This window comes from Pithys albifrons, chromosome 8 (genome assembly GCF_047495875.1).
Source record: "Pithys albifrons albifrons isolate INPA30051 chromosome 8, PitAlb_v1, whole genome shotgun sequence".
Lineage (NCBI taxonomy): Eukaryota > Metazoa > Chordata > Aves > Passeriformes > Thamnophilidae > Pithys > Pithys albifrons.
The window spans coordinates 41000358-41027902 of record NC_092465.1 but is presented as its reverse complement, the minus strand read 5'-3'; the positions used below and the strand labels follow the sequence as shown (position 1 = coordinate 41027902).

The window sequence follows — 27545 nt, the reverse complement described above, 5'->3', positions numbered from 1 at the left end:
TCCCAAATGACTCCATTACACCCTAAAAAAGCCCCATTTTAGCTGGGGAAAAACAGCCCAGCAGGTTCTGCCCAAGAGCCTCAAACACCTCGGGGAGAAACACTGACCTTCAGCAGCCCCAAAATGAACATGAGAACACAGGAAGAAAAGTCTCTAAGCCACCCCATTCATTCCCAGTGCTGGCCAACAACAACCCATGGGTGGATCTGCTCAGAATCCAAGTGGGCACAAAGCTGGGACATGAAGAGTCCACCCTGCCAGCTGGCCTGAGTCACCACAGCCCCTAAACCCCAGGAATTCTCTGAGGGTTGGGAAAACACACCTCCCTTACCTGTTGGGAGCACACGGAGAGCAGGGACGTTCCTCAGGACCCAAAGCCAAAGGTGCCCAACAACAACCCCTTCCTTTCTCCTGGTGCTCCTCCCTCCCTGCAAGTCTCCTTGCCCAGATAAACCCCCAAAGCTCCAGGTGGGTCCCAGCCCATTTTTTCCCCCTTCCCCATCTCCTGGAGCTGCTTTGAATAACCCTCGTTTACATCTCCCCAACTGGCACGACCAGAAAGGCTCAGAAGGTCTCAGATCTCCTGCAAGATCTTTTCCTTAATGTGAAAAGCCCTGGAGGCGTTTTGGAAAGCAGCAGGGAAGGGAAAGTTGGGCTTTGGGAAGCTTTGAGCTGCTCTACCTGTGAAGCAGAGAATAGTTTCTATCTCCTGGGAGAAAGATCTGGCTGTTTGCACCTGGAAACAAAGCGCTTTGGAAAGAGAGAAGGGGAGAAAGACAAATGCCAGCAGCGGGTTGTTTTCTGCAGAATTCCAGGTGTTGGGAGCAAACTTTGGGTCCCACCCCTTGGAGAGCTGCAGTGGGAGCCCCAGGAGCTGCCTCACTCCCTGGGGAGCAGCCAGGCTGCAGGAGTAGCTCCAGGAGGACAAGACCGAGAAGAGAGCAGCTGGAAGAGGGAGAGTAGCCCAGCCTGGCTCCCTGTCCCACACAGGGTTCCTCCTCAACCAAACAGCAACTCCCAAACCTCCCTGGCTTCCCAGTACTCCTTTGGGGCTCAGAAAAGGCTCCTTCAGGTGCTGCTTTGTTCATAGAATCATAGAATGGATTGGGTTGGAAAAGACCTCCAAGATCATCAAGTCCAAACCTTGGGCCAACTCCAGTCCCTTTACCAGATCATGGCACTCAGTGTCACGACCAAGCTCAGCTGAAAATCCCCCAGGAATGGGGAATCCACCCCCTCTCTGGGCAGCCCATTCCAATGCCTGAGCACTCTCTCTGCAAACAAGTTTTTTCTCATCTCCAACTTCAATTTCCCCTGGTAGAGCTTGAGCCCATCGTGCCCCCTTGTCCTATTGCTGAGTGCCTGGGAGAAGAGACCAACCCCCACCTGGCCACAACTTCCCTTCAGGGAGTTCTAGACAGTGCTGAGGTCACCTCTGAGCCTCCTCTTCTCCAGGCTAAACACCCCCAGCTCCCTCAGCCTCTCCCCACAGCACTTGTGCTCCAGTCCCTTCTCCAGCCTCATTGCTCTTCTCAGTTGGGTTGGAAGAGACTCTGAGATCATCAAGCCCAACCCTTGATCCAACCCCACTGTGATCACCAGCCCAGGGCACTCTGTGCCCTGGGCTGGTGATCACAGTGGGGTTGGATCAAGACATGGTGGATTCTCTGTCCCTGGAGGTGTTTAAGAGGACACTCAGTGCCACATCCAGTCCATTCTCCAGCCTCGTTGCTCTTCTCTGGCCCCGCTCCAGCCCCTCAATCTCTTGCCTCAACTGAGGGGCCCAGAACTGAACACAACACTCAAGGTGTGGCCTCCCCAAGGCAGAGTCCAGGGGAAGGGTCACTGCTCTGGTGTTCTCCTGCCTTCTCCTTTCTCAGGGTTTTCCTCAGCCCCCTGCCTTTTTCTCAACACTCCCAAGGCTGCCGTGCTCCATTCCCAAATCCCACTCTCCCAGCCTGGGAAAGCAGAGCTGTGCAAGTCCTGACAGACTTGGTTCCACAGCCTTTGGCATTTCCATCCTGCTCTCCCACTCCCAGGTAGAGCTGCAGAAGGTTTTGCTGCACCCCCCAAGAGCTGAAGGAGCTTTAATGAGAAGTTTCTCCTTACCAGAGCTGGGCATGTGGTTCACTCGAGGTGGGTTCAGCAGCTCCACGGGCTGGTCTCTGCCAGAAAGCCCATCTGGAAAGAGGGAAAGGAATAAAATCACATCAACACTTTGGGCAGCTGAGCTATTTTTAGCCAAAAAAAAGAAAAAAAAAACCAGCAACCCATCCAACCAACCAACCAACCAGTCCCCAATTATCAATGCAGAGCAGAAACACGAGGAGCACAAATCAATGGCAGGGAGAACATTCCCAGGGCAGCTGAAGCAGAAAATAAAAAGGGGCTGCGACCCAAATTCTGCTCAGCCTTTCAAAGCAGCAATGCCAATGCCAGGAGATGGGCATGGCAGCTCAGGAAGCTCACCAGAGAACCCCAAAGGGCAATGCCTTGCCTGGTAGCAGAGCCGGGATGGAGCTGCAGCCCCACAGAGCCAGGCTGGGGAAGGGCTTGGCTGTGCCAGGGAGATGCCAAGGACAGCTGACAAATCACTGCAGGAGATTAAAATGCAGAGACATGCACAAGGAGCCCCACTTTGCATAAGTTTGGATCTCAGAAAGGCATGGAAAACATGCTTTGGAAATGAGATGCACAAACGTTTCTTGCTGAAGCAGTTCCCTGGTTCAAATATTTCCCAGATTGGATCTCACAGCCAGGGAAGAGTCAAACAGAACCCCCAGAGCTGGGGCTGGGGACTGCCAGACCTGATTTTCTACTCCCCCATGCCCTCCCTCTCCAAGGAAAGTTGAAGCAAAAAGGGCTAAATTGTGTTTCCAGAGTGAGCATGAATATGTGAGCACAGAGGATTTATCTCAGCCCTGCTGGTTCCAGTCTGGCTTTTTTTTCCCCCTGGAACCCCTTTCTGTGCTGCAGCCCCGATAGGATCAGGCCAAACCCTGTCTGGAGACATCAAAGAAGCCACCCCACCTCTCTCAGGCAAAGGACAGAGTTAAAAAAATGGGAACATTTGTTTCCTTCTGCTGTTTTCTCCTTTTTCCTGAAGATAAAGCATGGCTGGGGCATCTCCTGGGTGACCAAACCCGAGGAGCAGCCTCAGGCAGCACATCAATTAATCAAATTATGCCCCTGTTGAGCTTTCCTTCTCTCAAATAAATCCTATGGATTATTCCCATTATAATTTGAGGGGGTTTGCTTTGTTATTCCAGGGCTGGAATGGCCAATCCATGGCATTGATGGGACGATGCTTGGCCAGCTGAGCTTCACCTGCATGAGCAGCAAGAGAAGAGCAGCAAATCAGGACAAAACCCAAGCCAGGCTGGGGGAGTTTTAAGCCTTGTTTAATCCTAACAGATGAAGTGCTTGCACTTCTCCACTAATTAAAAAAAAAAAAAGAGAAAACCACAATCCAACACTCTTCGATCTTGGTTTCAAAATTAGTCACAGATTAAGCAGAGAAGAACATTTAATATCTTGACACCTGAAACATCAAAGTGTGTCAGGACTGGGCAAAACCAACAACATCACAGACTCAGAGAATCACCAAGGTTGGAAAAGCTCATCGAGTCCATGCAGGGCACACCCTGACCAGATGAGCAGAGGGAAATACAACCTGACTACTTTAAAAAAAAGACAAATCATGAACAAAATCAGAGGGTTGAAGCATTTTTGCTTGCAGGAAACTTTCAGCAGCTTTGCTGCAATGAACCCTCTGGGTTGAAAAATGCAGGGCAGAGCTCGGAACCAAGAGGTCACTTAAACAGTTTTCCAGGGATTCAGATCTTTTGACCTGATGGGAACCAGCCTGAATTCCTGGAGCAAAATGATGAGCAACCAGAAATAGTCTTTAAAGGCCACCTGGAGAAGAGCGAAAATTCCACAGAGACGGAGAAGCAAAACTTTAGGAGAGATGGGGAGAAAATCAGGAGCACAAGGAAGAGAAAATCAGTCTCATTGGCTCAGGTTTGGAGCTCCAAAGGCAGAATTCCAGCTGGAAAAGGGCTGGCTTTCCCTCAGGAAGAAGCAGCTCAGGGGCTTTGCCCCCAAGCCCTCCCAGCCAAAAGAGGAGCTGGAATTGCCCATTGCCCAATCACCAGGAATCCTCAGGTGGGGCACAGCAAATGCAGGATCAACAGCCCTGTGCTGGCACCTGGGAGAACATCCCACCACATCCTTCCAGGAGCAGGGATCCACAGCTGGAATTGAGGGCAGCCAGAAGGGGAAGTTTCTGGGTCAGTGAGCCCTGGATTTGCCATCCCCACAACCCCCTCACTGTTTGCAGCAGAGCACAGGGAGCTTTCTCCCAGGGAAGGGATCCATTCCCATCTTCCCAGGATTCCCACCTTCCCGCTCCAATGGGACACAACCACACCTGAGGGACAAACCTGGGGCAGGGTTGGCCTCTCTGTGCCCTCCTCCTGGAGATGAGCCTGGCCAGGGTTCCTTCAGCTGCTGGAGGAAGGGGAGCCTTCCTGGGGATCAGCAATCCCAATGCCTTTGGAATATCCCTTTTCCACATCCCCTAGTTCTGGTTGCATCACGGATCAGTTTGAACACACAGCCTGGAGTTTTTAGGGGGAGACACCTTAAACCTGACCTAAAACCTGGTCCAGTCCACCCAACAGGCTCCAGCCACCAGAGTGGCCACAGCCCCAAAGCAAATTCCAAAGAGCCCCTCAGGAACATCACCTGCTCCACCCCACAGAGCTCATGGAACCTGCTGGTCTTCTTCTCTATCCCTGGGAGTGTCCCAGGCCAGGCTGGACAGGGCTTGGAGCCACCTGGAACAGTGGGAAGTGTCCCAGGCCAGGTTGGACAGGGCTTGGAGCTACCTGGAACAGTGGGAAGTGTCCCAGGCCAGGTTGGACAGGGCTTGAAGCAACCTGGAACAGTGGGAGGTGTCCCAAGCCAGGTTGGACAGGGCTTGGAGCAACCTGGGACAGTGGGAGGTGTCCCAGGCCAGGTTGGACAGGGCTTGGAGCAACCTGGGACAGTGGGAGGTGTCCCAGGCCAGGCTGGATGGGGCTTGGAGCCACCTGGAATAGTGGGAGGTGTCCCAGGCCACATTGGACAGGGCTTGGAGCAACCTGGGACAGTGGGAGGTGTCCCAGGCCAGGTTGGATGGGGCTTGGAGTAACCTGGAATAGTAGGAGGTATCTCAGGCCAGGTTGGATGCGGCTTGGAGCCACCTGGAACAGTGGGAGGTGTCCCAGGCCACATTGGACAGGGCTTGGAGCAACCTGGGACAGTGGGAGGTGTACCAGGCCAGGCTGGACGGGGCTTGGAGCAACCTGGGATAGTGGGAGGTGTCCCAGGCCGGGCTGGACAGGGCTTGGAGCAACCTGGGATAGTGGGAGGTGTCCCAGGCCAGGTTGGACAGGGCTTGGAGCAACCTGGGACAGCGGGAGGTGTCCCAGGCCAGGTTGGACAGGGCTTGGAGCCACCTGGGATAGTGGGAGGTGTCCCTGCTCATGGCAGGGGTGGGATGGGATGGGCTGTAAGGTCCCTCCCAACCCACCCTACCCTGGGATTCTGGGATTGCTGCTGTGCCCTTCCCACAGCTCCTCCTCTCAAGGGAAGGCTGCCCAGGCTCCACAAGCCATGACAAGCCCCATTCCCTTGGGATGAGGCTGTTCCCAGATTGGTCTACGCTGTCCCAACCCAGAGCTGCTCGTTGTCCCTGGCACTGCCCAGGAGTTCTGTGCTGTGCCCATTTCCCAAACAAGCCCACAGCTATTCCCTGGATCTCTGCCAGGCCCAGGATTGCCTTTCCCTGCTCCCAGGATCCATGTGCCATAAAAAGCCCCTTGCTCTTCACACACAAACAGGAGATTCCTCTGCGTGACTTCTGGGCACCATTTGGGCTGAGGGGTTGAAAAGCAGCCTTGGCACCCCAGGCAGCTTCAAGAGGGATGAAACCTTCCAGCCCTGCCCCCTGGAAGGTCCTGCCTGGCACATCCACACCGTGGGACAAGTCCCCCCATCAGCAGGAGAACATTAATTATCGTGGCCAGATTATTTATTTGTCTGCTCACTCAGAATGTACAGAGAGGGGGGAAATAAAAGCCTTCAACATTTACAAGAAAGCAATTAGGGCAGCAAATGGATTATTTCTCTTTAAACCTATGAGAAAATGCTCAGTGCATATTTCCTCTCTAATTTGTCTGCACTCAAGGAGCTATTTTTGGAAGTCTCCCTAGACTGTATTGTAGCACCACATGTACTGTAATGGCATTTTAATTAGCCCAGAGAGCTGGAAGATGCACTTTGCATCCCAAAGAGAAGCTGCCTAACGAAACGAGAGCATCCTTCTCTTCCCTGCTTGGAGATTTACAGCCTCTCTCAGCCTCAAACACCACTCAGGGGCTTCAGCTGGAACCCACTGGTACAGAAACCCAGACTGTGGGACCCCAAACTGGAGAGGTGTACGGTGGGAACAAAATGCTGCAGGGAGAGGGGCACAGAAGGACAGGAGAAAACTGAGAAAAAAAGATGGATCTCTTAGAGTTGGGCTCTGAATACACTCGGGTTTGGCCTGTGAATGTTATCAAAACAGCCACTTGGATGAAAGTTAAGCCAATCTTGGTCACAGAATCACAGAATCCCAGACTATTCTGAGTTGGAAGGGACCCACAAGGATCATCGAGTCCAACTCTTAAGTCAATGGCCCACACAGGGGATTGAACCCATGACCTTGGCATTGCTACAACCAGGTTTTAACCAACTGAGCTAATCTCAGTTTTGGGGAATTTTTTTTTCATTCTTATGGTTACTACAACTACATCTGATTCTCCAGTGAGCCACCCTGCAGTGCCAGGGGCTGGCACAGAGGCTGGACTGGCTTTGGATGCAGCAGGACTGTGCCCATCCCACTCACAGAAGGGAATCACAAACCTCCTCCAATCCACAACAACTCAGATGAATCCAGAGCCATCCCCAGGTCCAGACATCAGGTGGTTCCACCAAGGCCAGCAGAGCCTCACAAAGGAGAACTGGGCTGGCTTCCAAGCTCTCTTTTGCATTCAACTGCACTGGAATATTTCCCAAGATTCTGAAGATACTCAGCCATAACACCCACAAGAGACTGGCCCTGCTTTCCTACCCCAAATCTGGAAAGATGAACCCAGCAGGTCCCAGTCTGGCTGAGAGCAAGGTAAAAGCAATCAAAAATAAACCCCTTGGAGCAAGCTGGGCTAGGGGGAGGTGTCCCTGTCCATGGCATGGGATGGCACTGGGTGATTTTGAAGGTCCCTTCCAACCCAATCCCGAGATTCCACAGCCCCTGTCATTATCCCCCAGCTTTACATCATCCATATATTCCATCTCCCTGTCAATCCTGCTCAGATTTCTAAAAATCTGGCCTTCAGATATTTTTAAACGCTGGATAAAAAAACCAGACTATCATTTGAGAGCATCTAAAAGTAGATTCCTCCCTCCCAGCCTGGGTGGAACAGCCACTTCCCCCCTTGCGCCGAAGCTTTGCCGCTCGGGGCTATAAATACACCCGCGGATATTTTCCCTGGCACGAAGCATTCCAGTTTGAAAGGCTAGAGATTCAGCAACTCTTCTGGAGAGCTTCATCCTGCCTGCATTGCTTCTGTCAGTGAGCACAAGCTCCTGGCAGGAGTGGAGGAGGGCACAATCTGCCACCGTCTGCGGGGTGCCACCCGTCGCCAAAGGTGACTGTCCCCAAGCCATCGGCACAGTCCAAGCGTTTCACTTCCCTTGGGAATGTTGGGTTGGCCCAACAGGCTCTTCCCAGAGCCACTCTGCAAAGTGCTCCTGTTCCCTGCCTGGTGCTGGGGCTTTTGGAAGTTTTAATGCAGCCTTTTATCCAAAGTGGGTAAAATTTTCCATCTTTCTTGGGAGTATTCCCTTATCTCCCAAGAGAGATCGTGGAATCACAGAATGGATTGGGTTGGAAAAGACCTCCGAGATCATCAAGTCCAACCCTTGGTCCAACTCCAGGCCCTTTACCAGATCATGGCACTCAGTGCCACGGCCAAGCTCAGTTGAAAATCCCCCAGGAATGGGGAATCCACCCCCTCTCTGGGCAGCCCATTCCAATGCCTGAGCACTCTCTCTGCAAACAAGTTTTTTCTCATCTCCAACTTCAATTTCCCCTGGCAGAGCTTGAGCCCATCGTGCCCCCTTGTCCTGTTGCTGAGTGCCTGGGAGAAGAGACCAACCCCCACCTGGCCAGAACTTCCCTTCAGGCAGTTCCAGACAGTGCTGAGGTCACCTCTGAGCCTCCTCTTCTCCAGGCTAAACACCCCCAGCTCCCTCAGCCTCTCCCCACAGCACTTGTGCTCCAGTCCCTTCTCCAGCCTCATTGCTCTTCTCTGGCCCCGTTTCAGCCCCTCAATCTCTTTCCTGAGCTGAGGGGCCCAGAACTGAACACAACACTCAAGGTGTGGCCTCCCCAAGGCAGAGTCCAGGGGAAGGGTCACTGCCCTGGGCCTGCTGGCCACGCTAGTTTTGATACAGATCTCCTGAACTTGGGCACACCGGGAAAAGCCAAGCCCCAGGACTCCCATGGCATCCAGCCACTATTCAGGAGGCAGGAATTCCTACTGCACAGTTCCAGCTTCCCAGCTCCAGCACCCCTGTAACCCAAACTCCCACATTACAGGGTTTCCAGAGCTGATTTCTGCCATAGGAATGAAGGAAGGAAGAAAAGCCACCTTGGAATCACTCGCAGTAGGAGAACACCAGAGCACGTTCCCAAGGCAGGAGAGAAGGTTCAACAACCTCCTTAATGTTCCCTTCTCTGCAGATGAATGAATAAACTGCCAGGAAGGAATCCAGCTGAAAGACAGCCTGGCTCTTCCACAGCTTCAAAGGAGCTCCAGCTCCTGCCCACGCGCTGCCAGGACACGGCGTTTGAGCTGGTGAGACACACGGAAGGAAAAGGCTCTTCTTGCTCCAGGAGGGAACAAACTGGATGGTACAGGCACCAAAGAGCCTGAACTGCCCTCCTGCCCCAGCCCTGCTGGCACACAGGCTACACCCAGCCACAGGACAGGGCACTCAGGGCAGGTTTGGAGGATCTCAGAACAAGGTTCTTCTCCCACAGGGTGGTGGGCACTGACCAGGCTCCCCAGGGCAGGTTTCGGTGGATCTCAGGACAAGGTCCTTCCCCCACAGGGTGGTGGGCACTGAATGGGCTCCCCAAGGCAGGTTTCGGTGGATCTCAGGACAAAGTCCTTCCCCCAGAGGGTGCTGGGCACTGAATGGCCTCCCCAGGGCAGTGGGCACAGCCCCAAGGCTGCCAGAGCTCCAGGAGGGTTTGGACAAGACTCTCAGGGTGTTGTGGTGTCTGTGCAGGGCCAGGAGCTGCACTGGATGGTCCTTGTGGGTCCCTTCCATGATTCCAGGAGCTGTTTCCAAAGCAGCATTCACAGGCTCTGCTCCTCTCCACTCCAGAGAAAGGGGAGTGATAAGAATGACTCAGCAACCCATGACACTGATGCTGCCCCCAGAAAAATTCCTGGACAAAGCAGAGGGCAAAGGAAAACTGCTGCTTGGAGCCTTCCCTGGACACTGCTGGCAGTGGAACCATCCAGGATTTCTCTGCTAAGCACTTGACTTCTCCCCACAGACGCTGCAGCTCCTCCAGCACGTGGCAGAGCTGGAAAGAGCAGAGGAAAAAAGGGGGAATTTTTCCTTGAGGGAAATAAATACGGAGACATGGAAAGAGGAAAGTCAGCAAATGGGTCAGGGCTTGGGTTTGTGGCTCCCAGGTGGCTCCCAGACTCCAAGGCTTCCAACCTCAACCTTTCACATGCTCCATCAAGCCTTTCTGCTACAAGACAAGAGAGGAAATGCTGAGGGAAAACCACAGAGAGGTGATAAAAGCCCTTCAGAGCTCTGAGGAGCTGAAGGCAGAAGGAAAGGGCAGGGAAGTTGGACAGGCCATGTCTGCTTGAAGGCCCTTTCTGTGCAGAGCATCAAGACCAAGCAGGTACCACCAGAAATACTCCAGTGAGGAGGAGCCAAGATACCAACAACTGGATGTGGCACTCGGTGCTCTGGTCCAGCTGACAAGAGGACCAGATAGGGGATCAGATGTTGGATTTCATCCTCTTGGAGATCTTTTCCAACCCAGAAGACTGACCTGTGACCACCAGCACATAAAGGGACAGTCCATGTGAAAGGAACAAGTGCCAATCTCCAGGGTATCACACACCAAGCCCCCACAATGACCCACACCCAGAGGTCAGAACCCTCTCCCAACGTGCCAATCAATCCAGGGGGCTCAAACCACAACTGCAGAGAGTGCCCACTGCTCAACCAAACCCACCCAAACCCTGCTGGCCCTCAGAGGAGGTGATGGATTTCCTCCAAGGAAGAGATGTCGATGGGAAGGGAAAGCAGAGCTACACCAGAGGCAGCTGAAGAGGCACAAAGTCTGAGGAGCACAAAGAGGTTCTGAGGATGCCCCAAGCATCATGTTCCTTGACATTGCCCTCCAGGCCCCTTGGAATTTCACCCACCAGGTTCCTCAGGTTCATCCTGCATGATTCCAGCTGGGATTCACCCAGAGGACAGCTCTCAGCACCTCCCCGACTCACCCTGAGGATGGAGAGCAACAGAAAGCTCCAACAGAGGAAAATGTCCCCAGTGTCACCAGAAAGGTACAATCCCCATCTCCCTCACTCAAAATGCCCTTTTTTCCCTGTTCCATGGGAGATCAGGGGTTGGCAACAGCTGAAATGCTCCTGGAACACAGAATGCTTTCCCTTGCCACAGGGGTTCACCATCCATGGTGACCTGAGCCAGAGAGAGCAGATCCCACCAGTGATGGATTGGCTTTAGAAGGCACTGGAAATGGCAGCACACACAGTGACAGGACAATGGCAAAGGGAAACCTCCCAAAGGGAAGGTCCCCCAAAGGGAAACCTCCAGTTCCTGGGGTGCACAGGAGCCACTCCTGTTTGCCAGCCAAGGAGAAACCACAAGGCCAACCCCAAATCACAAAATCCTTGGCTGGAAAAGCCCTCCAAGATCACCCAGTCCAACCATCAAGCAGTACCACCACTGTGCTCACCACCCACCCACAGCCCCAGGAGCCACATCCACGTGGCTTTTGGGCACCTCCAGGGCTGGGCACTCCAAAACTCCCTGGGCAGCCCCTTCCTGTGCCTGACCACTCTCTCCATGCAGAAATTCCTCCTGATGTCCAACCTGGACACAACTTGAGGCCCTTTCCATGTTCCCTGGGAGAAGATCCCGACCCAACTCTGGATCCATCAGGGAGTTGTAGAGAGTGAAAAGGTCCCCCTGAGCCTCTTTTTCTCCAGGCTGAGTCCTCTCAGCTCCCTCAGCTGCTCCTGCTGCTCCAGCCCCTTCCCACCTCCATCCCCTGCCCTGGACATGCTCCAGCCCTTCCATGTCCTTCTTGGAGTGAAGGCCAAGCTGTCCCCAGGATCCAACCCACAGGCTCAAGGCTGGGCTTTGTGCATGCCCAGAACAACGTGACAAATACAACAAAGGCAATTAAAAAGTGTATTAATGAGTGTTGTTATCCCTTCCTGCTCAGATTGCCCAGGACAGGCTGAGACACCATTTACATGGAATGAGGAACCTCAGGAGCTGGAACTCCCTGGGGAGCTCTGAAATCTGGGAGCATTTCTCGAGGGCACAGCAGGTGATGGATGATGATGAAACACTTGTGTGTGTTACAAACAGAAGCAAACAGTATAAATGTTCTTCTGGAGATAAGAGATCTCTGAATACAGCACCAGGTTTGGGTTGGAAGGACCTTAAAACCCACCTCATCCCACCCCCTCCCAGGGCAGGGACACCTTCCACTATCCAACCCGAAATGTTCTGTTACTCTGTGAGTACCAATTAACACACTGACATAAATGTATGTCCTAAACCAACAATACACTTCACCAGTTTATGGGAACAGCAAGTTCAGTAACCACAACACACCCTAAAAAAAAGCCCAAAGTGGGATGAAGAGGACCTGAATTTATCTGGAGCTGTTTCAGTCGGAAATGCCTTTCTCTTAAGTTTTATCCTCCTCCCTTCCAAGGGTGGGAGAGTGGACTGGAATCAGCAGCTCCCTTAGATGGTGTGACCTTGGTTTCTCACCACACAACTGCCTTGCTGCTTACTGGGGACACTGGTGGCACTGGTGGCCTCTCCCTGCACAGCCTGTGGAAGCAAATCCCAAGGTGGGCTCCCAGTTGAAGACACCATCTGTGGAGCTCATCCCTCTCAGGGACCACCACAGGGGCTCCACTCCTTGCTCCAGCTCCTGGAAGGCTCCCAGTGGTCCTGGCAGCACCTCTCCCTCTGCAGCTCCAGCTCAGCTCATCCCCTGAAACGCCTGAAACTCCTTCAGGATGAGACTCTGCCCCTGTGCCAAGGCCAAAGGCGTTACCAGGGAGGTGGGAACTGAGGCTGAGGAAGCTGGCACTGGATAAGCAGCAGGAATGAGGAGGGGAAGAGGGGCCTGCCAGCGTTTCCCACGCTCCAAGGCATCCACCACCAACTGAATGTTAATGTTCTCAGTTTCTTATTCCCAGGAATTAGTGCACATTGTTATCCAGAACATCTCATCCCACCTGGCTGGTATTTACAATCAGAACTCACCGTGATTATAAACTTTGCTAAATGGTGAATTTCTCCCTCCAAAGTTGGACACCACCAGCTGTTTCTTGGGATCCTTTCCCTCAGCCTTTGCTGGAAAACCCATCCCTGCCCACGGAATCACACACTGCAGGGCTGATGTCATCAATGGCCTGCTGAGAAAATCCATCCTGGCCCACATTTCCACCCTCCCAACGTCCAGCCAGCAGGAATTGTCCATCCTCTGGACACCACCAGCAAAGGGGCAGCTGGAAACACCCAACCCTTGTCAATGCTGTGACTCCAACGAGATTCCCTTGGCCCCAGGGATGGTTTTCCACTCCCGGAATTGGAAATTTATCAACTGGAAATGCAAAGCTGTTCCCACAGTCAGTGCAGGGCTGTGCATTGGCCCATCCAATCCAAAGGCTTTCACAGAACCTCAGAAAATCCTGACTGGAAGGGACCCACAAGGACCATCCCACCTCACCCCTGCCATCGGCAGGGACACCTTCCACCAGCCCAGATTGCTCTGTCCCACCTGGCCTTGGACACTTCCAGGGGTGAGGAAATTATTGATGGACCATCTAGTCCAACCCCTGGCCCTGCACAGACACCCCAACAATCCCACCCTGTCCCTGAGAGGATCATCCAAACCCTCCTGGAACTCTGGCAGCCTTGGGGCTGTGCCCACTGCCCTGGGGAGCCTGGTCAGTGCCCAGCACCCTCTGGGGGAAGAACCTTGTCCTGAGATCCACCAAACCTGCCCTGGGGAGCCTGGTCAGTGCCCACCACCCTCTGGGGGAAGAACCTTGTCCTGAGATCCACCCAAACCCTGCTCTGGCACAGCCCCAGCCATTCCCTGGGTGCTTTCCCTGCCCTGGCACAGCTCCAGCCATTCCCTGGGTGCTGTCCCTGCTCACAGACAGCCCCTGGACAGGATTCCAGGCAAAGGCAGGGAGCTCCCATGGGAAGGGCACATGGAACACAACGTGTCCCAGCTGTGATCTCTGCACCAACCCAACTCAACACACCTTTGGCCAACAGGAAAACTCCTGGAACTGCCATCTCTCCCCAGGAATTGCTTTGTCCCTGGGATCTCACAGGCAAAGCAGGGGGACACAAAGAGCTCCCACCTTTTCCCAGGCCATAAATCCCGTGGTTTATTCCCTCTCTGCTGGGTAAGAAGCCACCAAGAAACACAAGTCAATCCTCTCTGCTTTCCCTGCAGCTCCTCCTTGGTACCCAAGGCATGTCCTCAGCCTTTGAACACATTGTTCTCCAGCCATGGTTTCAGCTTCAGTGGTGCCCCTGCATCCCTGTCATCCCCTCTCTTGCCTCTGGAATACGTGAAGTTTGACCTTTTCAGGTTTCCACTCCCAGCCTTCAGAACCCTCGAGAGCTTCAGCTACAGAGAGAAAAACTGAGCCAGAGGAATTTCTGGAATGGTGACTGGACTCCTGATGTTCCCTAAGGCTAAACACACAGGCTGCTTCCATTCCAGCTCCCTCACACCCTGGTAAACAAGAGCAAATTGAATGACAAAGGAAGCCTGGGGAGCTGGAATCTTTGGGAAGATGGGAAACAGCTTTCCAGGGCTGCCACCGAGTGAGGGATTGGGCAGGGAGTGATGCCAAGGAGGGATGGGGAATGCAGCAGGGAGGAATGAAACAACTGCTTTTCCAAGGGAAGGGAAACCAGGCATTGACTTCCCAAAGTGTCCCACCATGGATTCAGCCCCACATTTCATAGAATCATAGAATGGATTGGGTCGGAAAAGACCTCCGAGATCATCAAGTCCAACCCTTGGGCCAACTCCAGTCCCTTTACCAGATCATGGCACTCAGTGCCACGGCCAATCTCAGCTGAAAAACCTCCAGGGATGGGGAATCCACCCCCTCTCTGGGCAGCCCATTCCAATGCCTGAGCACTCTCTCTGCAAACAAGTTTTTTCTGCTCTCCAACTTCAATTTCCCCTGGCAGTCCCTTGTCCTATTGCTGACTCCCCTTCCTCTGCGCTGCAGATTCCAGGTGGGTTTTCCTGGTGTATCCCATCCATCCTGCTGCGCCAGCAGCACACAAGAGCATGTTCCCAGGTATTCCCAGGTATTCCTGGGAATCCCCAGCCTGGGGCAGACCTGCCGCCTGCCTGCTCCCAGAGAGAGCCCTGCACACTTTTCCCAGCACATCCACCACTTCCAACACACCCTCAGGCCAAAACCTCTGCCTTTTGTAGGGCCTGGAGTGCCAGGACAGGGGGAATGGCTTCCCATTGCCAGAGGGTTAGATGGGATATTGGGAAGGAATTCTGGGCTGGGAGGGTGGGCAAGCCCTGGAATATATTTTTCCAGAGAAGCTGTGGCTGCCCCATTCCTGGAAGTGTCCAAGGCCAGGCTGGATGGGGTTTGGAGCAACCTGGGCTGGTGGGAGGTGTCCCTGCCCGTGGCAGGGGTGGAATGAGATGGTCTTTAAAGTCCTTTCCAGCCCAAGCCATCCTGGGATCCCATGACATGGAGCACAAAGGGTGCCCAAGCCAAGCATGGTTGGACTGATCACAGCTTTGCCCTTGCTCTGGGTGCCCTCAGGAGGGCTGGTTTCCAACTCAGCACAACCTTCTGCCTCTGCCATCTCCCAGCCTACAAGTCAGCACAAAATCCAGGCCCAAACCTGAGGCTTTCCCTACTTTCCCTGCCTGCAGATGCTGAGTTAATTCCTGCATTCCTAAAGTGCAGCCTGCCCAAGTAGGAGGCACTGGAGAAGCTCTAAAATCCCCCAGCCTGGGGTTTTTAGGGCATCCCAAGCACACCCTGGTGTCTCCAAAGCCTTTTCCAATCTCCTGCCCTTCTCCTCACCTGCAGCCATGCCCTAATTCCCAAATGCTCCCAAATCCAAGCTCAGGAGGGGCTCCAAAACAACCTGGTGACTGCTGAGCTTTGCAGCCCCAGGAAGGTGTGGGCAGGGAGAGAGAACAGCAGCAGTCTAGGCACAGCCCCAGCTCCTCCAGGTCTAGGCCATATTCCAGAGGTTTGGGTAGCCTGGAAAAGCAGGGAGGTGGCCAAGGATCCAGGAGAACTCTGGAGGTAAAGCAGCTCCTTGTCCCTGCAGGACCAGAAGAGGCAGAAGGTCCAAGAATCCACACGGGTTCTTCACTAAGCAACTGGAATTTGCTAAATATGCCCCAAATTCCTGCCCTAGGGATCCCCCTGACTCCACGTGGCTTTTGGGTCCTGTCTCCCACTCCAGCCAGGCTGGGGAAGGGCACCTGAACTGTTGGCCCTGCCCAAGAGTTGTGCCTGCAGCGGGTTGGCAGGGATAAAACCCAACAGAAGAACAGGTTCCTTCTTTAGGTTGTCCTGCTCAAGCCAAGGATGTGACCTCAAAGCATCAAGAAAGGAAAGTCACACCCTAAACACCCCCCAGACACCTTCTCTGACACACCCTGGATCAGAGAGCAGGGACCAGAACAACATTCCCAACAGAGGAAAGACCAATTCCATACAATCTTTAAATCATTAAGGTGAAAAAGCCCTCTAAGATCACCAAGTCCAACCCCTAATCCAGCACTGCCAAGGCCACCACTAAACCATGTCCCCACGTGCCACATCCAAGACCTCCAGGGATGGGCACTGCACCACTGATTGATTTGCTCCAAAAACTGGGTGGAACACAAGGAATTAAGAGACCACCACGTGCTGCATCTGCCACAGCCAGTTCTTCTTACAGCTCTTTGACCACCCTCTTTGGGAACTGAGGGAGATAAGGATCAGCATCCTGACACTGGGAATTGGCTCCTTTCCATGACTGTCAGCAGGAAAGCAGGAATTAATCCCCTCATTTCAGCCTGAAAAACAGAGAGAGCGGGTCCAGGGAAGAAAATAAAAATAAAAATTGTTCCTGTGCTTGGAAGAGAGGAGGAGAAAAAAAGTGTTTGGAAGAGCAGTGGCCTTATTTTGGTGGCAGAGCTCCAGCCCATGAGATCAATGTTTTGATGAGCACAAGGATTGGTGCCAGAGGGGGACGGGAAGGAGGACAGGAGGCTTCAATGGGCTGGAAGTGTGGAGGGAGGAGGAGACAGGGAAGTGGGTTGAGAAAGAACTGGGTCAGGGGTGGGTTTGGGACAAGGGAAAGCAGGGAATGCTTGGACAGGGACATGGGAGCTGGGCAGGACCTGAGCTCCAAAGGCTGGGAGGAAGGATGAAAGCAAGAGATGTGGCTGCAGCAGAAAGGAGGATGCTCAGAGGTGGAAAACAAGGACAAGGATTTACGGCCCACCTGGACACAGCAAGACAAGCAGCACCTGCCCCAGGAGACTCCACCAGGAGGGCTCCAGGGGGAACACACAGGACCTCAGCTGGATCCTGGGAAAAGCAGCTCTGGACCATCTCCAGGTGGGACCAGCATGTCCAGGGGAAGGGCCAGCGCCCCCAGGGGAAGGGCAGAGCAAGTTCTTTGGGCTTTGGTTGCTTTCTGGGCATTTTGAACCCCACCAGCAGCATCCAGTGGTGTCCCTCCCTCCCACCTCAGGGCTGAGTGTGCCAGGGATTTCTCTCTGGGCTCCCAGGTAGGAGTCACATTCCAGCACTGCCACAGTGTCCAGGTCAGGAACAACCACAGAATTGTGGAATCTCCTGAGCTGGAATGGAAAGGGAAGCAGCAAGTCCAACCCCTGGCCCTGCACAGACGCCCAACATGTACCACCAGTGTCCAAACTCTCCCTGAACAAGTTTCATTTGATTGACATTCTTCTTATTGAAGAAAAACCCCCAACAAACCTAAACCCCAGAAATTATTCAATGTAAAGACAAACCTGCATCCCTTGCCATAAAAACACCCATCCCAGCAGCCTTGGGAATAAACCCTGTGCCTGCACAAAGAATCCTGCACAGAGGGGTTACTCAAACTCCAAACCACACATTCCAAGATGTACAGACTCAGCAGCCAGTGGGAGAGGAAGGAGAAGAGCAGCCACTTCCCACCTCTGCCTTGAACCACGGGCTCCTCCCCCGAGTTAAGCCTGACTTAGGGAGCCCAGCTCAGGGAGGAGCTGCTCCAACAGTGGCTCTCCTGGTCCATGTTCAAAAATTGTACCCAAAGCCCACCTTAAACATGGTTTAATTGATGCCATACCCACCTTAAACGTGGTTTAATTGCCTTAAACATGGTTTAATTGATGCCAGGCAGGTGGTTCAGAGCTGGCAGAACCAACTCTTGCCCAAAACCAGCCCTTGCTGATGCTCAGTGTGACTGCAGGACTAAAACACAGCCCCCCACAACAAGGAGGGGGTTATTGTCCTCCCTCCCTTCCCAAAAAAGGCTTTCTGGGTTTTCCATAATAAACCTCTGGGCATAGCTGGGTAATTAGCACCGTGCTGCCCTTGGCACAGCCTGGCAGGAAGGGTTGGAGTGTCACACACAGAGCAGGGACCATCCCAGTGGGATGTCCCCGTGGGATAACCCAGAGCCAGACCCCACCCAACTCCTGCAGTGGGACAGACCTGTGTTATGACCTTTCTATGCCCATCCCAAGTTTATTCCCTCTCCCTCCACCACAAAGACATTTTCCCTCCTTTTTTTTCCCTGTCCCAGGAGCACAAAGAGCAGGACCAGAGGGGTTTGGGTCTGAGGACACCAACATTCCTCCCATCTCAGGAAAGCCAAAAGCAGCATCTGATCCCCAACTACAGCCCTTATGCTGCCCCTGAGCTGCTCCTGCTTCTCTTGCACTTCAGGAAGCTCTGACAGGGCATCCAGAGGTGTGGATAAAGTGGGATCACAGCAGGGATCAGGCTGGAAGGCAGGACCATCCTGGAGAACCCTGTACAAGGATCCTTTCTCTGCACTCCATAGCTCTCAGTCCAACCTGTCCAGGAGATCTGCAAATCTGGAACAAACTGCACTGACCATTAAGATCCCAATTCTCCTCCTGGATGGAAGAGGGTGGGACTTGTGGGAAGAGCTGCAGGAGGGTCCCTGCTGGCAGCAGCTCTGCCCCACCACACACAGAGAGCAAACAAACTTCTACCGCAATTAACTCATGCAAATGACACCATTATGTCCCTGCAAACAATTAGGAGACACAAGAGAACGTCCCAAGATCCTGCCAACACCACAGAATCAGCTGAAGATGTTGTTTCGTGCCAATCTTTCATTGTTCACACCAACCAACTCCATAAACCATTTCAAGGCAAGAGGTTCAAACCCCATCACTCCTGAAGTGCCTCCTAAACCCACGGAGCACCTTGGTGGCCCTCAGGTTCCCAATGGATCTAGAACATTCCTCTCTTCCCTTTTCTCCAAGTGAGGGGGTGGGAAAGGGTGTCAAGGTGCTGGAGCAGGGCCAGAGAAGAGTAACAAGGCTGGAGAAGGGACTGGATGTGGCACTGAGTGTCCTCTTCAACACCTCCAGGGGCAGAAAACCCACCATGTCTTGATCCAACCCCACTGTGATCACCAGCCCAGGGCACTCCATGGATCAAGGGTTGGACTTGATGATCTCAGAGGTCTCTTCCAACCCAACTGAGAAGAGCAACAAGGCTGGAGAAGGGACTGGAGCACAAGTGCTGTAGGGACCGGCTGAGGGAGCTGAGGGTGTTTAGCCTGGAGAAGAGGAGGCTCAGAGGTGACCTCAGCACTGTCTAGAACTGTCTGAAGGGAAGTTCTGGCCAGGTGGGGGTTGGTCTCTTCTCCCAGGCACTCAGCAATAGGACAAGGGGGCACGATGGGCTCAAGCTCTGCCAGGGGAAATTGAAGTTGGAGAGCAGAAAAAACTTGTTTGCAGAGAGAGTGCTCAGGCATTGGAATGGGCTGCCCAGAGAGGGGGTGGATTCCCCATCCCTGGAGGTTTTTCAACTGAGCTTGGCCGTGGCACTGAGTGCCATGATCTGGTAAAGGGACTGGAGTTGGCCCAAGGGTTGGACTTGACGATCTCGGAGGTCTTTTCCAACCCAATCCATTCTATCATTGTAAGATCTGCCCAGGGGGAGATCAAACCTGCTCCTCGACCTCCAGCTCTGCCACCACAGCAATTCATCCTAAAGCCTCTGGATCTTTGCTGGAACAAGCCCTGGGCTTCCCAAAGAGCCTCCCTGATCCATGAATTCCTGGTTCTTGCTGTTTTGAGGCCTCTCCCATCATCTGCCCTTCCCAGCCCCTCATCTCTCCTTCCAGCTGGAGTCAGGACAAGCAGCTTCAAAAAGACTAAGCAATGCAAGTGCCCACCAGGCTCACCTCTTCCCAGCCCTTCCTTAAGTTAAATGGGAATAGACACCCAACCAGGCTGGCAGCAGGATCCAAGATCCTGGGAGAGAACAGGCTCCAGGCAGTGAGTCCCACTGCCACAGGGGACAGCCAGGGCAGCATCTCCCAGGACATGCCACCTCTTTGTGTCTCACAGGCACTTCAGGGCACAGAAAAGACTTCCCAGCACAAAGATTTCACCAGAAGAACTCCAGGAGCACATTCCTGGATATTCCATCCACACAACCAGTTCAGAACCACCACAAAGTGAGCATTCCTGTGGAATACTTAGAAAGGACCCAGGGAATGGCTGGAACTGTGTCAGAGGGGGTTTGGGATAGATCTCAGGACAAGGTTCTTCCCCCAGAGGGTGGTGGGCACTGACCAGGCTCCCCAGGGAGGGTCAGGGTGGATCTCAGCACAAGGTCCTTCCCCCAGAGGGTGGTGGGCACTGACCAGGCTCCCCAGGGCAGTGGGCACAGCCCCAAGGCTGCCAGAGCTCCAGGAGGGTTTGGATGATCCTCTCAGGGACAGGGTGGGATTGTTGGGGTATCTGTGCAGAGCCAGGGATTGGACTGGATGGTCCCTGTGGGTCCCTTCCAGCTCAGGATATCCCATGAAATGGTGCTGCCCCACCACAAAGAAGGTATTGTAGATGAAGACTAAAACCCACAAGAGCTTCCAGGACAGCAGTTTAATCCACAGCTCTGCAGTGGGATTTTTATCCTGGAAAAAAAACCACAACTCCAAGACAAACCCCTCCCATGGCAGGATTTGCCTCTGGCATTGGTGCCCCAGAGCTGGCAGGATGTGCCCTCAGCTGTGCCCCCCAAACCACAGCTCACTTCTCACCCCTCAGCCCAAGCAAGAAGGGAAGGGATTCCACAAGCAGCTGCCTGGGAGTGTCAACAGCTGGAAGCAAAGCAATTATTCCAAATTAGAGAGGGCAGCAGAAGATCATTAGCACATGAAGCTCAGGACAAGGTGAGGACAAGAGCAAACACTTCCATTTCTAGTACCAATTTCTCCAGCTCTCAGGGCTTGGGAAAGCAGCAGCGTGACTAACATTTTTAGGAAGTCCAGAAATGGAATCTGGGGTTGGTTTTGGCTTAATGCAGGAAATCAGCTCTAATGACAACCTACAGTTCGCTCTGGAGTAATTTTCTTTCTGCCTCACTGACATCCATGACAAGACTTTATTAGCAGGGCTAAAATTAAACCCCAAATATTTCCCCCAGCTGCACAAAACGCCTCAGACACCTCAGAGAAGAGCCCAAAACAATCAGCCCAGAGCAATTCCATCACCTTTCTGAGTTGCAGTTTTTCCATGCATGCCCATGCCCAGAGATTTGCCATCTCCAAGACTAACCAGTGTCCAGCTGATTTCCATGGAATCCCGGAGTGGTTGGGAGACACTTTAAAGCTCATGTTGTTCCATGGGTAGGGACACTTCCCACCAGGTTGCTCCAATCCCTGTCCAACCTGGCCTGGGACACTTCCAGACATCCAGGAATTCCCAGGAGTGCTGTGGGATCACCAGGAATGCCGTGGGATCACCAGGAATGCTGTAGCTCAGGGCTGCACTATCTGCACTCCCGTCCTTTGCTGAAACTCTCAGCGCAGGTTTGTTTATTCTGGGCCAGACTCTGCCTGATTCCAAACATGTCAGTCACCCAAATAAAGCAAATATTGCCCTCCAGACCTGACCTCAGGCGTGTTCCTGACACCAGGTTTAACCAGGACTTGAAAGAAGCACCAACTCCAAATATTTACTGGAAAAGTGGAGAGAATTTTCCAGATCCATCAGGAATAGGAGCTGCTCCAAGAGGCCCTGAAGAGCTTTGGCTGATTGATGTTTTCCATCACCTGTATCCCAGTTTGGCAATCAGGGAAAGGAGGGAGCTGGAATTGTCCGGCCTGGACAAGAGAAGGCTCCAGGGAGCCCCTTCCAGAGCCTAAAGGGGTTCCAGGAGAGCTGGAGAGGGACTTGGGACAAGAGACAGAGGGATAGGACAAGGGGGAATGGCTTCCCACTGCCAGAGGGTTAGATGGGATATTGGGAAGGAATTCTTTGTTGGGAGGGTGGGGAGGCCCCGGAATGAATTCTTCCAGAGAAGTTGTGGCTGCCCCAACCATGGAAGTGTCCAAGGCCAGGTTGGAACAACCTGGGATAGTGGAAGCAATCCCTGCAGGGATCCCACCAAGCCAGCTGCAGGGATCCCACCAAGCCAGCTGCAGGGATCCCACCAAGCCAGCTGCAGGGATCCCACCAAGCCAGCTGCAGGGATCCCACCAAGCCAGCTGCAGGGATCCCACCAAGCCAGCTGCAGGGATCCCACCAAGCCAGCTGCAGGGATCCCACCAAGCCAGCTGCAGGGATCCCACCAAGCCAGCTGCAGGGATCCCACCAAGCCAGCTGCAGGGATCCCACCAAGCCAGCTGCAGGGATCCCACCAAGCCAGCTGCAGGGATCCCACCAAGCCAGCTGCAGGGATCCCACCAAGCCAGCTGCAGGGATCCCACCAAGCCAGCTGCAGGGATCCCACCAAGCCAGCTGCAGGGATCCCACCAAGCCAGCTGCAGGGATCCCACCAAGCCAGCTGGATGAAGGCACAGGAGGGCCCTGGTGCCTTCCATGCTGCTCCTCTGCTCATTAAAACCCACCTCAAGCCACTTCCCTCAGCTTCACTCGCTGTAAATCTTTGTTGAATCCTCCCTCAATGATTCTCTTGGAATATCTGCATGGCAAACATGCAGCTTCTGCTGTGGGGAGAAACACTCCTGTAACCGTGGGAGACGGGTTTTTGGACCTGAGAGACGACTCCACAGGAGTTAGCAGCAACAGGCCACTTTATTCATACGCACACACACTTATATACATCTTTAAGTCTGTGACCTTCCGCAGGTGATGACACTTTGGCACTGATTATTGGCCAACAATGTTGTTTATATTACGAAGCCCCTCATAATTGGCTGACCATGCACATCTGCTGAGAAAGTCAGCAGTAGCCATTTCTGATTTCATTAATTAGTTCGTAAGGCTACAGCACTAATTTACATAGGCAGTTCAGCATATGGCTTGCTTTTTAGGTGAAATACCATATAAAATTCCAACACACTCCAATTTCTTTTAAAGCTGTTCCTTCTGCTTTGATGGTTCTTGTTTTCCAGAAGTTTATCCTTCCCTCCCTGCATGGCTGGCACAGCTGGATCACACCTGGGAAGCCAAGGAGGGGCATCCAGAGCTGCCCAGCTCTCCCTGCTCAGTGCTCCAGGGATGTGGCACCTCTGGGATCCAGCCTGCCTTGGGCAGGACCAGCCCTCCAACACCAGGAGATGGAATTCCCTCCTTAGGACATTGGGAAATCCACCCCGGAGGGAGAAGATGAACCACCACGTGGCACCTGTGACCTCAACAAGCTTCCCTTTGTGTTTTTGGGCTGATCCAGCCCCAGGTGGAGCCACCTGGGATGCCTCCTCTGGCTCCAGCTGGCTGGGAGGGGGCATCCCAAATTGTAGAAATCCATGTGGACCTGCAGGGAGAAGCTCTGGGCTCTCCTGGCATTGCAGTCCTGCTCATGAGGACATGCTGAAAACAGGGTATTTTTCTCTGTGCAGTTTTGGGGTGGATTTACACAGTTTGCAGGGTCTGATTCACCTCTGGGTGTCTTTTGCTGCTGTTTCCTGCACTGGGTTGTGCTTTGAGAACAGACAGAAGTGATGGTGGTACTTGGTGGGTCTGACTCTGGGATTCTCTTATTCTGTAATTTACACTGAAAACAGCCAATATCACAAAAAGAAGGCAAGTGTTAGTATTGATAATTAGAAACCCACCTCTGACCCCAATTAGCTGGTGAGAGAGCTGGGTGGGAGCCTCTCTTGGTGTTTTTGGGCACTTCTCCTTGGCTGGGTCATGGCCTATCCATATCCAGCCCCTGGTGGAGCCACCTGGGATGTCCCTTCTGGCTCCAGCTGGCTGGGAGGGGGCATCCCAAATTGCAGAAATCCATGTGGATCTGCAGGGAGAAGCTCTGGGCTCTCCTGGGCCAGCCCAGCTCGGGGGCTCCACACTGAGGTTGGACATGAGGAAGAATTCCTTGCCTGCAAGGGGGGGTCAGGCATTGCAAGGGGAGTCCCCAAGGAATGGCTGGATGTGGCACTTGGTGCTCCATGGTTGGACTCCATGGTTTGGGAGGCCTTTTCCAGCCTCAGTGATTCTGGGATTCTGAGTGAGGACAGACAGGCCCTTGCTGGGGCTCCCAGCCCCAAAGAGGGGGCTGACCATGCACAGATCAGGAGGTGGTCAAAGGCACCAGACAAACAGCAGCTGCAACAGGAGCTCATTAGTGCTGAAATTAATAAGCACAGGCCAATTAACACCAGCCTCCACACAACATGAAGTGCAGGAGACCCACCTCCCCACTCAAAATGAAGTGCAGGGTTTTCATCCCCAAATCTTTAGAGGAGAAAATGAAGTCTCACTGCAGCTACTTCTCCCAGCAAGCCTGTCACAGAGCTGGAGGTGCCTTCCCCCTCTGCCATCCCCACCCAGGGAGCAGGACAGCCCTGCCTCTGCTCCTGCCCATCAGCTCTCTCCAGAGATCCTGCTGGAGCCAGGGAAGGCTGGGAAGCTGCTCTTAATACCTGGAGGAGAAATGCTGGAGTGGCTCAGCACACGTGTGAGTGCTCTGCTTTATCTGGCATCATCCAGGGCACTCATCTCTCTCAAGTTAATCAGATTTTCAGAGTAGGGCCCGAAAGCTGCAGTTCAACTCCTCGGGATAAGGAATGTTCCCTGCACAAAGATTCCTTAGCACTTTTCCATTTAAAGTTGAACAGCAAAGCAGAGAAGGGCACCGAGGCAGGAGTCTGGTTCCTGCACAACCAGAGCCTGGGATCATCCCTTTTGAAAACAGGGAAAAGACCCCAGGAAGCCTTTTGTTTTCCCAGGTTAGCTCTGCTGGCTGTGCATTGCACAACCAACACTTCCCTCAAGAGCTGCCTGTTGGGCAACAAGGTCCTGTCTCTGTTGCAACCACAGCTGAGACTCACCCAGGAATAGCCCCAACTGCTCAATCCTCCTGCTCCAGCCTGGAAAACTCAGCTCTGGCTTCCAGGACTCCAGCAGGGAAGCAAAGATCACACCAACCAGGACTGAGCACAGTCCTTACACACCATCCACCAGAGACACCATGGCTACAACTCTGTCCCCCTGGGTGAGCAGCTGGAGTTCACAGCTCCCTCCAACCCCAAGCCAGAAAGCAGCTCCCACTCAACCACTTTTTCTTAATGCAGCCACAAATTCCCCTTGATGGCCAAGAGCTGTCCCTGCCCATGGCAGGAGGTAGAATAAGACAATCTCTGAGACCCCCCTTCCAAGCCAAATCATTCCAAGAAAATTCACTTTTGGGACACCTGATGCTCCAGGGAACCAGATTTTAGACACAAGTGCTTACAGGGAACTATTAGTGCTTTCTGTGATGTTGTAACAGTGGGATTTGGGGCCAGGGAGACCTTGAGGACAGGGGAGAGGGTCTGAGAAGTTGCAGCAGCTGAACACACAATTTGTACTTGCCAGATCAACACCTTCAGCTTCAGCCTTCCTAACAAAACAGATTTCTAACTTTGCAATAATTAAAACCACAAAAGGGAATTACTCTGAGTAAAAACATGAAATGAGTGGCAGAGAAACACACGTGCTGCTGTCTCTCAGGCAACCAACAGTGGGACAAGAGGGCACGGGCTTAAGCTCTGCCAGGGGAGGTTTAGGTTGGATATCAGGAAGAAATTCTTTACAGAGAGAGTGCTCAGGCATTGGAATGGGCTGCCCAGAGAGGGGGTGGATTCTCTAACCCTGGAGGTTTTTAAGGTGAGACTGGACATGTCACTGAGTGCCATGATCTGGTGATCACAGTGGGTTTGGATCAAGGGTTGGACTTGATCTCAGAGGTCTCTTCCAACCCAACTGATTCTATGAAGCCACACTGGGCTGAAAGTCCTCACTGGTTTCATTCCTGTTTCACATTTGTAGGACCTGTTCCTGTAACTCCTCCTTGCAAAACACCCATTACCTACCTGTCTGTTCCCAAAGCCATCCAGGCAGGACCCACAGAGGCTCACCCTTTATGTCCTCCCAAGTCCAGGTCCACCTCAGCATCTCTCCACCACTGTCCTTCTCCACCAAACCATCCCCACCACGCCTGGGCATTCCCCAGGGATGCTCCACCTCCCCAGGCTGGAGCCAGCAGGGGAGACAGGCAGAGTTCAGGAACACTGACGGCAAGGACAGGGCTGGAGCAGAGCTGGTCCCCCCCAGGGGCCAGAAATATCCCGGTTTGTGTAAACACAGAGCCAGTCAACAGGGCAAATCCTCCCGAGATAAGTGTCACCCGCTGACGTCAGCGCCACGGCAGCCTAATCAAAGCACAGCCTTTGGCTATTTATAAACCCTGCTTAAAGTATTTCTCTCTAATAAAAAAAAACAGAGCTAAGATAGCCCTAAACCCCCAGCTTAAATCAAACTATTTATGAGCAAACCAGAGCTGGGCTGTTTCTCCCTCCCTGGTGCCATCGACACAGAACTCGTGGCTCCCGCGCTGCGTCAGCGCCCTCGAAAGCAGAGATAAGGGGTTTGAGAGCAGGCAGGGATCAGATTGGCAGCAGTCCTGGCACTGGAACCCTCCCTAGCCAGGTTAAAAATACCCTGAAGGTCACGCTCCTCCTCGGCATGGCTGGTGCTGCCCCTGCCAGGGGGCCCATGCCCGACAAAGGCAGCATCCCCCGGCTCTGCATCCGGCACGGGGCAGCTCCTGGCATGGGGCAGCTCCTGGCATGGGGCAGCCCCCAAGCCCAGCACCTCCTGGCAGTCATTCCCCTTCTCCCAGCCAATCCCCTGGGATTCAGGCTGAAGGGAGACCTTCCTGCTCCAGATGACATTCCCATCAGGCATTTCTAGGGGTGGCTTTAAGGGCCGGTCTCAGTGGCATGGGAGTCAGCGTGGCATGAGGAGCATTCCCATGGAGCTTCCCAAGCTATGGAGTTTCCCAACCCTCTGGCCTTGCACAGCTCAGCCAAGAGAGAGGAGCACCAACACCTTCACAGAGTGCCTTTGCAAGAGAGCTGACCCGCCTGAGGGATGTTCCCCATGGGGAGCTGGTCCAACACTCACCACAACCCACCTGAGGGATGTTCTCCATAGAGAGCTGGTCCAGAATCCCCCATGACCCACCTGAGGGATTTTCTCCATGGGAAGCTGGTCCAGTATCCCCCATGACCCACCTGAGGGATTTTCTCCATGGGAAGCTGGTCCAACATACCCCATGACCCACCTGAGGGATGTTCTCCATAGAGAGCTGGTCCAGAATCCCCCATGACCCACCTGAGGGATTTTCTCCATGGGAAGCTGGTCCAGAATCCCCCATGACCCACCTGAGGGATTTTCTCCATGGGAAGCTGGTCCAGTATCCCCCATGACCCACCTGAGGGATTTTCTCCATGGGAAGCTGGTCCAACATACCCCATGACCCACCTGAGGGATGTTCTCCATAGAGAGCTGGTCCAACATCCACCATGACCCACTAGAGGGATGTCCTCCGTGGAGACCCTAGGGATCACATCTGGGCTCCACAGCCTCCATTTACAAAGAACCACAGGATCATCAAGGCTGG

General features: G+C 53.5%; 1 protein-coding gene across 6 annotated transcripts in view; it reads right to left on the bottom strand.

Annotated features, from left to right (window-relative positions):
* The window catches only part of HDAC4 (histone deacetylase 4), a 175880-nt gene that overhangs the window by 91360 nt on the left and 56975 nt on the right, over positions 1-27545 (bottom strand). For all 6 annotated transcript variants that reach the window (XM_071562873.1, XM_071562872.1, XM_071562877.1 and 3 more), the window contains exon 3: positions 2110-2181. In XM_071562873.1, the coding sequence (XP_071418974.1) occupies positions 2110-2181 (72 nt within the window). The remainder of the gene's footprint in view (positions 1-2109; positions 2182-27545) is intronic.